General features: G+C 46.0%; 1 protein-coding gene across 1 annotated transcript; it reads left to right on the top strand.

Moving 5' to 3' along the window:
- The first annotated feature begins 3,965 nt into the window (after nt 1-3,965).
- FGF23 (fibroblast growth factor 23) lies at nt 3,966-9,261 on the top strand. The gene is made up of 3 exons (XM_009901461.2): nt 3,966-4,205; nt 6,500-6,603; nt 8,709-9,261. The coding sequence occupies exons 1-3, from the start codon at nt 3,989-3,991 to the stop codon at nt 9,144-9,146; spliced, it is 759 nt and encodes a 252-aa protein (XP_009899763.2). The 5' UTR covers nt 3,966-3,988; the 3' UTR covers nt 9,147-9,261.
- Nucleotides 9,262-9,756: the final 495 nt, after the last annotated feature.

Raw genomic sequence — 9,756 nt, 5'->3', positions numbered from 1 at the left:
TTCTCCTGATAGAATGATAAAATCATGGACTCATAGAATCATGGACTCATACAATCAGGGAATCATAGAATGTTCTCTGTTGGAGGGGACCTCTAAAAGTCATCTAGTCCAACCCCCCTGCACTGAGCAGGGACATCCTTCACTAGATCAGGTAATCCAGAGCTCTGTCAAGCCTGATCTGGATTATCTCCAAAGATGAGGCCTCTAGCACCTCCCTGGGCAACCTGTTCCTGTGACTTAAAAAAAGCCCCAAAACAACAGCAAACAAACAAACAACAACAAAGCACAAAGCAAACCAACAAACAAAAACCCCCAAACAAACAAAAGACAGAGGAAATAGTAATTCTCCTTTCCTTCCAAGCTGTGGTTTAACTTCAAGCATTTGAGCTGTCATAACCAATGAAATAGCTGTGGCTTAGTTTGCCTTTTAGTGAAGACAGCTTTGTCAGCTTTCCCAGTTGAAGACATGACCCTTATACACTCTGGCTAAAAACTGCTGTCATTTACACAGGTGTATACACACTGATGCAAGACTCTCCATTTACACAGATGGAGCAGGAGAATTTGGCAGAGCTTGGCTAGCTTCAAACAATAAACCCAAATCCAATCAGCTCTCGCGCTGGGTTGCAGCCGAGTCAAGGCACGCTGTGCTCGGTGCTGCTGGCACTGCTCCCCAGCCTGTTCCTGGAACTAAGAATTCTGCATACTGAGTCCAGCTAGAGGCTGTAACTGAACCTGAGGCTGCTCCAGTGGAAATCCTCAGGTTTCTTTTGCAGAATAAATGATTTATTTCGTTATTGGTTAGTGCCTTTTTGCATTGCTTTGGGAAAGAAACCTTACCACAGCCTGGTTTTAGAACTTATGATTGCTGTCCTCAGTGTTTTACCTGTCCACACAGGGTCTCCCATTAGCACAACTTTTCACTGTAAAGTTCAAATAGAGTAGAATTAACCAGGTTGGAAAAGACCTTTGAGATCATTGAGTCCAACCTATCATCCAGTGCCATCTAATCAACTAAACCATGGCACCAAGCACCCCATCCAGTCTCTTCCTAAACACCTCCAGGGATGGTGACTCCACCACCTCCCTGGGCAGCCCTTTCCAATGGCCAATCTCTCTTTCTGTGAGGAACTTCTTCCTAACATCCAGCCTAAACCTCCCCTGGTGCAGCTTGAGACTGTGTCCTCTTGTTCTGGTGCTGCTTGCCTAAAGGGAACCATATGTTATTATTTTTTTTTAACCAGAAGATTTCTTTGTAAAAACACAGAGCAATGGCAGGAGCACTGAAGAGGATTGTAGAGGATCTAACAGAGGGCTCCAAGGATAACAAAGGGGCTGGAGCACTGCCTGATGAGAAAAGGCTGAGAGACCTGGGGAGGAGAAGACTGAGAGGGGGTCTAATCAATGTCTATTGACATTGAGGGCTGAGTGTCAGGAAGGAAGGGACAGCCTCTGCTCACTTGCACCCTAGGATAGGACAAGGGGCAATGGATGGAATCTACAGCATGTGAGGTTCCACTTCCACATGAGGAAGAATTTCTTTACTGTGAGGGTCACAGAGCCCTGGAACAGGCTGCCCAGGGAGGTTGTGGAGTCTCCTTCTCTGGAGACTTTCATAGATTTATAGAATCAATAAGGCTGGAAAAGACCTCAAAGATCATCAAGTCCAACCTGTCACCCAACACCTCATGACTACTAAACCATGGCACCAAGTGCCACGTCCAATCCTTTCTTGAACACCTCCAGGGGTGGTGACTCCACCACCACCCTGGGCAGCACATTCCAATGGCTAACAACTCTCTTGATGAAGAACTTTCTCCTCACCTCCAGCCTAAACCTCCCCTGGCACAGCTTGAGACTGTGTCCTCTTGTTCTGTTTGTGGTTGCCTGGGAGAAGAGACCAATCCCTACCTAGCTACAACCTCCTTTCAGGTAGTTGCAGAGAGCAAGAAGGTCTCCCCTGAACCTCCTCTTCTCCAGGCTAAGCAACCCCAGCTCCCTCAGCCTCTCCTCACAGGGCTTGTGCTTGAGGCGTCTCCCCAGCCTCCTTGCCCATCTCTGCACCCTTTCAAAGCTCACTTGGAAGCATTCCTGTGAGGACTGGAATGGGGTTGGACTAGATGATGTTTCCCTGAAATTCTGTGACTGCCCTGGGTGCTCCTGCTTTTGGTGGGAGGGTTGGTCTCAAAGATCTCCAGGGGTCCCTTCCAACCCCTAACACCCTGTGATCCTGTGTATCTTGGAACTTTTGCTGTTGTTGTTTTTTAACATCTCCATCATTTATTATTTTTCAGCTTGGTCATGTCCCTTTGTAGTTCTTCCCAGCTCCTGAAGTAATGAAAGTGTGGCAATGGGAGTGATTCCAGGTGTGATTCACATCCCAGATCTGCTGGCCCTGCTGAAGGCTGCCAGCCAGATGTGCAATGCAGGAACAAAGATGCAGTTTTAAATGTTGCACAGGTAATTTTCAGGCACCCTTTGGTCAAGTTCAAACTTATTTCAGTGACTCAAACAGGAGCAATAAAACCAAAAAAGGACAGCTAGGTTGTGCTCACACCAAGTTTCCTTTGCCTAAAGAAAGCAACACAAATATTCTGTGATCAGCCCAAAAGGTTCCCTGCTTAAACTTCCACCATAATGCAGGGGGGGAAAAAAAATCAAGCTTAAGATCAATCTTTTGATGCTTTTTCAAAACATTTTTAGCAGCATTTGATGTTTTCACTAAACCAAAATGTGTTCTGGAAACTGGGATGTGGGAATATGGGAAGGGAAGGGAAGGGAAGGGAAGGGAAGGGAAGGGAAGGGAAGGGAAGGGAAGGGAAGGGAAGGGAAGGGAAGGGAAGGGAAGGGAAGGGAAGGGAAGGGAAGGGAAGGGAAGGGAAGGGAAGGGAAGGGAAGGGAAGGGAAGGGAAGGGAAGGGAAGGGAAGGGAAGGGAAGGGAAGGGAAGGGAAGGAAAGGAAAGGAAAGGAAAGGAAAGGAAAGGAAAGGAAAGGAAAGGAAAGGAAAGGAAAGGAAAGGAAAGGAAAGGAAAGGAAAGGAAAGGAAAGGAAAGGAAAGGAAAGGAAAGGAAAGGAAAGGAAAGGAAAGGAAAGGAAAGGAAAGGAAAGGAAAGGAAAGGAAAGGAAAGGAAAGGAAAGGAAAGGAAAGGAAAGGAAAGGAAAGGAAAGGAAAGGAAAGGAAAGGAAAGGAAAGGAAAGGAAAGGAAAGGAAAGGAAAGAAAAAAGGAAAGAAAAAAGGAAAGAAAAAAGGAAAGAAAAAAGGAAAGAAAAAAGAAAAAAGAAAAGAAAAAAGAAAAGGAAAAAGAAAAGGAAAAAGAAAAGGAAAAAGAAAAGAAAAAAGAAAAGGAAAAAGAAAAGAAAAAAGAAAAGGAAAAAGAAAAGGAAAAAGAAAAGAAAAAAGAAAAGGAAAAGAAAAAAGAAAAGAAAAAAGAAAAGGAAAAAGAGAAGGAAAAGAAAAAAAGAAAAGAAAAAAGAAAAGGAAAAGAAGAAAAAATGAACGACAAGAAAGGGGAATAAAAGGAAAGGAAAGCAAAGAAAAGGAATGGAAAGACAGAGAGTAAAGAAAACCCCCAAGATGATTCAGGTCTGAAAGGTCATTCCCCTCAGTAAGAGTAAAGTGCAGAGGGTTGCTCTTCCTGGATCTAACGGTGGGGGCGTGGGAAGCTTTCAGATGTCAGAGGGTTGTAGATAACATTTGAACATATGATTAGCTTTCGTGAGCTGTCTTTAGAAACCTTACATTTTTTCCCCTCCCGCACCTTAGCCAGAGATCCTTCCCCTGAGGTTTCGGGACACTTAAAATGTTGCTTTGACAAAAAGCAAGGATGTGGAGAAGTTTTTCCTGTGTGATGTCACTTTGCTGCCCTTTATAAGGCTCTGCAGAAAAGGAGGGAACCTGTCTGAGGCTTCACACTCCAGAGGCAGGTGAGCCAAGGGGCAAGCAAGAGGCACGGAGGCGTTAGCCACCAGCAGCCAGGACCGGGGAGCCATGCCACAGAGCAGTCACTACAGCTGCCTGGGGTACATGCTGCTCTGTAGCCTGAAGGCTGCCCTTGCCTTTCCCAACTCCTCTCCACTGCTGAATCCCAGCTGGGGGAATGGAGATCGCCTGATGCACCTCTACACGGATACAGAGAGGAGCAGCTTCCACCTCCAGATCAATGCTGATGGCTACGTCGATGGTGTTCCTCACCAGACCATTTACAGTGAGTAGCTCACTATGGACCTCCAGTGCCTGTTGGAGCAGGGGAGGGGGAACAAGGCTTCTGCTTTGCTTACTGCCTGTAGAAAATTCCCTCCACTCATTAGGCAGGCAGAGCAGTACAGCTATGGGATGGGAAAATGCACACCATTATAATCCTCCTCTTGATTGACAAGTAAATTAAATTGCTCCAAAGATGTCCAGTGGATGAGGAATTTCATTCCTCACATTAGAAAACTCAAGTCCTGTGGTTTCTGCAAGCAAAAGACACATCCCTGGAGGTTTTTAAGGCCAGGCTGGATGTGGCTCTGAGCAACCTGATGTAGTGTGAGGTGTCTCTGCCTATGGCAGGGGGGTTGGAACTGGATGATCCTTGAGGTCCCTTCTAACCCTAACTATTCTATTCTATTCTATTCTATTCTATTCTATTCTATTCTATTCTATTCTATTCTATTCTATTCTATTCCATCCCATCCCATCCCATCCCATCCCATCCCATCCCATCCCATCCCATCCCATCCCATCCCATCCCATCCCATCCCATCCCATCCCATCCTATCCTGCCTGAATTATCCTTTGCTTCCATGATTCCATGAATTATCCTTTCCTTCCATGATTTAGCCTGGAGAAGAGGAGGCTCAGGGGAGACCTCCTTGCTCTCTACAACTACCTGAAGGGAGGTTGTAGCCAGGTGGGGGTTGGTCTCTTCTCTCAGGCAACCAGTACCAGAACAAGAGGACACAGTCTCAAGCTGCACCAGGGGAAGTTTAGGCTGGAGGTGAGGAGAAAGTTCTTCCCAGAAAGAGAGACTGGCCATTGGAATGTGCTGCCCAGGGAGGTGGTGGAGTCACCATCCCTGGAGGTGTTCAAGAGGAGTTTGGATGTGGCACTTGGTGCCATGGTTTAGTCATGAGGTCTGTGGTGACAGGTTGGACTCGATGATCTTTGAGGTCTCTTCCAACCTTGGTGATTCTGTGATTCTGTGATTTTTACCCATAGCTTCTTGTAGAAGTTCCTATTAAGAGTTTGCTGATGACATCTGCCTAATTCCCATTGCAGTGACCTCATTCCTAAAGCAACTGTGCTGAGGAAACTCACTGCAGCAGTGGTGGAAACCTGACAGCATCTGCAAAATCTGTTTGTTTGGGGTTTTCTGTGGGGGGTAATGAGTTGATACCTACTAAAACCAACTCTACTGTGCACAGAGCATGGAAATGCAAAGGTTGATTACAAAGGGGTAAAGTATGAAAGGCCAGACTGTGATAAAAGAAGTGCTAAGCCTTTGTGGGTCATGAGCAGTAAGTATTCCCTGCTGTAACTGAAAGGCTCTCAAACTGTCTCATCCTCATTTATTTTCATGGACAACTAAGGTGTTTTTCTTCCTTTGCTGAATCATAGAACACCCTGAGTTGGAAGGGACAGGTTGGACTTGATGATCCTCGAGGTCTCTTCCAATCTTGGTGATACTGTGATACTGACTTTACAGATCATCTAGTTCCAACTCCCTTGCCATGGGCAGGGACACCTCCTGCTAGACCAGGTTGCTCAAAGCCTCATCCTGTGTGGTCTTCAACATTTCAAAGGATGAAGCATCCACAAATTCTCTGAACAATCCATTCCAGTGCCTCAGCTCCCTCATAGCAAAGAACTTCTTCCTAATGTCTAATCTAACCTACCCCACTCTAATCTAGAATAGAATAGAATAGAATTAACCAGGTTGGAAAAGACCTTTGAGATCATCAAGTCCAACCCATCACCCAACACTATCTAATCAACTAAACCATGGCACCAAGCACCCCATCCAGTCTCTTCCTAAACACCTCCAGTGATGGTGACTCCACCACCTCCCTGGGCAGCCCTTTCCAATGGCCAATCTCTCTTTCTGTGAGGAACTTCTTCCTAATATCCAGCCTAAACCTCCCCTGGCACAGATTGAGACTGTGTCCTGGTGCTGGCTGCCTGGGAGAAGAGACCAACCTCCACTAAGAGCACTGTCCCCAGACTGTGGTTCAGGACTTCAGAGGAGATGTTGGGGAAAAAAGCAAAGGTTGACTTTGGGAGGTTGGTGCTGCATTGGAATAGGGTACTCAGAGAACTGGTGGTGTTTGCATTCTGAGATCTTTGCAAAACTCACAAAGTCACAGCTAAACTGATTTAGGGCAGGTAATAGTCCCAGGTCACACGGGAGGTGTGTTTCAGACCCCCAGGAAGGACACTTCCAGCCAGAGCAGCATTAAGTCAACAGTGCAGCACAGAACTGAGTCCTGGATTTGACAGGTTTGGTTTTTTTCTGAACAGGTGCCCTAAGGATCAAGTCTGAGGGTGCTGGCTCAGTAATAATCACAGGTGTGAAGAGTGGACGCTATCTGTGCATGGACAGGAGAGGAAACATCTTTGGCTCGGTGAGTGACCTTTACCAGCACTCAGCAGGCACCCTGGCAGGGATTAGAAATGCTTGTCCAGCAGGAGCAGGGAGGTGACTGTCCCCTTGCACTCAGCTCTGGTGAGGCCACACCTGGAGTATTGTGTCCAGTTTTGGGCACCTCAATACAGGAGAGATGTGGAGGTGCTGGAGCCAGTGCAGAGGAGGGCAAGGAAGCTGTGAAGGGCCTGGAGAATAAATCTTATAAGGAGTGAATGAAGGAGCTGGGGATGGTTAGTCTGAAACAGAGGAGGCTGAGGGGAGACCTCATTGCTTCTCCATCTGAAAGGACCTTGTAGAGAGGCTGGTGCTGGTCTCTTCTCACAGGTAGTTAGTGATAGAACAAAGGGAATGGCCTCAAGCTGCCGCTGGGGAGGTTTAGACTGGGCATTAGGAACAATTTTTTCAGGGCAAGAGTGGTCAGGCATTGGAATGTGCTGCCTGGGGAGGTGGTGGAGTCCCCAAGCCTGGATGTGTTTCAAGGTGGTTTGGCTGTGGTGCTTGGGGCTATGGTTTAGGGGTGACCCTTGTAGAGTAGGGTTCTTGGTTGGACTTGGTGATCCTGAGGGTCTCTTCCAACCTGAATGTTTCTGTGGCTCTGGGAACACTGAAAGGCAGCTGTGGTCTGCTACTGTGCTATTTGCTCAGCTAGGGCAGGTCTGTACAGCCACAGCATTTTAAGATTTCAGCAAGCTGAGGACCTGCCACTTAGGTTAAATTTTCCTCTCTTCTTTGGTTGTATTGAGTTGTAGAGCTCACAAAAATCATTTGAGTTCCTGCTTGGGTAAAGGAGGGCAGAATGAGAGCCACTGATGGATCAATGTGAATTCCTGCTGCAGGGTAACGCCATGAGTTGGGAGCAGATCAAGCAACAACAGTTTATCATCATAACATCTACAGTGAAAACATGGGCATGCATCTCAGATCTATCAGATCAGAGGTGTGCCCTTGTGGGCAGGAAGGCCAATTGGATCTTGGTGTGGGGTGCATTAAGAGGAGTGTGTCCAGCAGATAGAGGGAGGTTCTCCTCCCCCTCCACTCTGCCCTAGTGAGGCCCCACCTGGAATCTTGCATCCAAGTCTGGGCTCCCCAGTTCAAGAGGGACAGGGATCTACTTGAGACAGTCCAAGGATGATGAAGGGACTGGAGCACTGCCTGATGAGGAGAGGCTGAGAGACCTGATGATCCTTGGGGTCTCTTCCAACCTTAGTTACTGTGATACCGTTTGGAATGGGCTGCCCAGGGAGGTAGTGGAGTTGCCGTCCCTGGAGGTGTTCCAGGGGAGATAGGACGTGACACTTGGTGCCATGGTCTAGTTGTGAGGTCTGTTGGAACAGGTTGGACTTGATGATCCTTGGGGTCTCTTCCAACCTTAGTTACTGTGATACTGTGACCTGGGGCTGTTTAGTCTGGAGAGAAGACTGAGAGGGGATCTAATCAATGTCTATAAATATCTGAGGGTCAGGAAGGAAGGGACAGGCTCTGTTCACTTGTGCCATGGGATAGGATGAGGGGCAATGGATGGAAACTACAGCACAGGAGGTTCCACCTCAACATGAGAAAGAACTTCTTTACTGTAAAGAAAAGAAGTAAAAGAGTAAAAGAAAAGAAAAGGTCACAGAGCACTGGAACAGACTCCCCAGAGGTTGTGGAGTCTCCTCTGGAGGCATTCCAGACCTGTCTGAATGCATTCCTGTGTGACCTGTGCTAGATTCTATGGTCCAGCTCTGGCAGGGGGTTGGACTGGATGATCTCCAGAGGTTCCTCCCAACCCCTAACATTCTGTGATCCTGTAATATACATTCTTTTAAAGGACTTTTCTGCTTTTCATGCAATTCAAACTTAATTCCACTTATCCAGAGTAGTGATTTAGAACCTGTGTCCTGGTATACATCCACATGAAACATCAGGAAAGAGAGAGGGGAAACATCCTGTGATCTACATTTGACTAAGCTTGAGCTGTCCCAGTTACAGACTTGGCAGATCAGAAAGACCTCATTCCTCTTTCCATCTTTAACTAGCATTTGCCATTGTCCAAATCCCTGTGCTGACAGGTGCCATATCTTGTTTTTCCCCCCCCCTAAGCATTACTTCAGTCAAGAGGACTGCGTGTTCAACCACAGGACGCTGGAAAATGGCTATGATGTGTACCAGTCTCCCAAACACCACTTCCTGGTTAGCTTAGGCAGAGTCAAACAAGTTTTCTTCCCAGGAATGAACCCACCACCATACTCACAGTTTCTATCCAGGAGGAATGAAATCCCTTTGTTTCGATTCAACACACCTGAGCCCCACAGAAACACGAGAAGCGCAGACATGGACCCAATGGATCCTCACCAGATCCTGGTGCCCCAGAGGAAGATCTCTATGGTGGGATCTCAGCTGCAGCAGCAGGCAGACTTCTCCCACATTCCCAGAGAGCCCATGAGGATCAACCAGAATGATGTAGTCAACCCAGATGACCCCCATGCTATGATGGATGCCAGGAGGTACCCAAGCCCTCGCTTCTACATCACGAGATAACTGCAGCCTCATCCCTTGCAAACTGATGAAGTGGGAGAAGAGGCCAAAGGAATTGCCTGGCACACTCAGTCTGAATGTCTAAATGGCCATTAGAAACTTGAAAGACATTGGGGGGGGAGAAAACCCCACCTCCTTCATTCCAAATTTTGTACTTACAGGTAAGAGTTGACTGAAAGCAAAGAAAAGAAAAAAAGGGAAAGGGAAAGAGAAAAAGGAAAGGGGAAAAAAAGAGAAAGAGAAGAAAACAAAAAAAAGAAAAGGGAAAGGGAAAGGAAAAGGGAAAGGAAAAGGAACAGGAAAAGGAAAAAAGGAAAGGAAAAAAGGAAAGGAAAAAAGATAAAAATGAAAAAGGAGAAGGAAAAGGAAAAGAAGGAAAAGGAGAAGGAAAAGAAGGAAAAGGAAAAGGAAAAGGAAAAGAAGAAAAATTTTTAAAAAGAAAAATTATAAAAATAAAAAAAGAAAGAAAAATAGAAATAAAAATAAAAAGAAAAAGAACAATAAAAAGAAAAAGAAAAAGAAAAAGAAAAAGAAAAAGAAAAAGAAAAAGAAAAATAAAAAGAAAAAGAAAAATAAAAAGAAAAAGAAAAAGAAAAAAAAAAAAAGAAAAACA

Source organism: Dryobates pubescens, chromosome Z (assembly GCF_014839835.1).
Source record: "Dryobates pubescens isolate bDryPub1 chromosome Z, bDryPub1.pri, whole genome shotgun sequence".
NCBI lineage: Eukaryota > Metazoa > Chordata > Aves > Piciformes > Picidae > Dryobates > Dryobates pubescens.
The sequence above is the reverse complement of the archived record's forward strand: the minus strand, read 5'-3'. Positions and strand labels throughout refer to the sequence as shown.

What these genes read in the sequence shown, in the direction of transcription:
- FGF23 (XM_009901461.2), top strand. Translation starts at nt 3,989, where the DNA reads ATGCCACAGAGCAGTCACTACAGCTGCCTGGGGTACATGCTGCTCTGT. An exon ending in TCCTCACCAGACCATTTACA is followed by an intron (nt 4,206 to 6,499) that starts GTGAGTAGCTCA and finishes TTTTCTGAACAG; the next exon opens with GTGCCCTAAGGATCAAGTCT. An exon ending in GAGGAAACATCTTTGGCTCG is followed by an intron (nt 6,604 to 8,708) that starts GTGAGTGACCTT and finishes CCCCCCCCTAAG; the next exon opens with CATTACTTCAGTCAAGAGGA.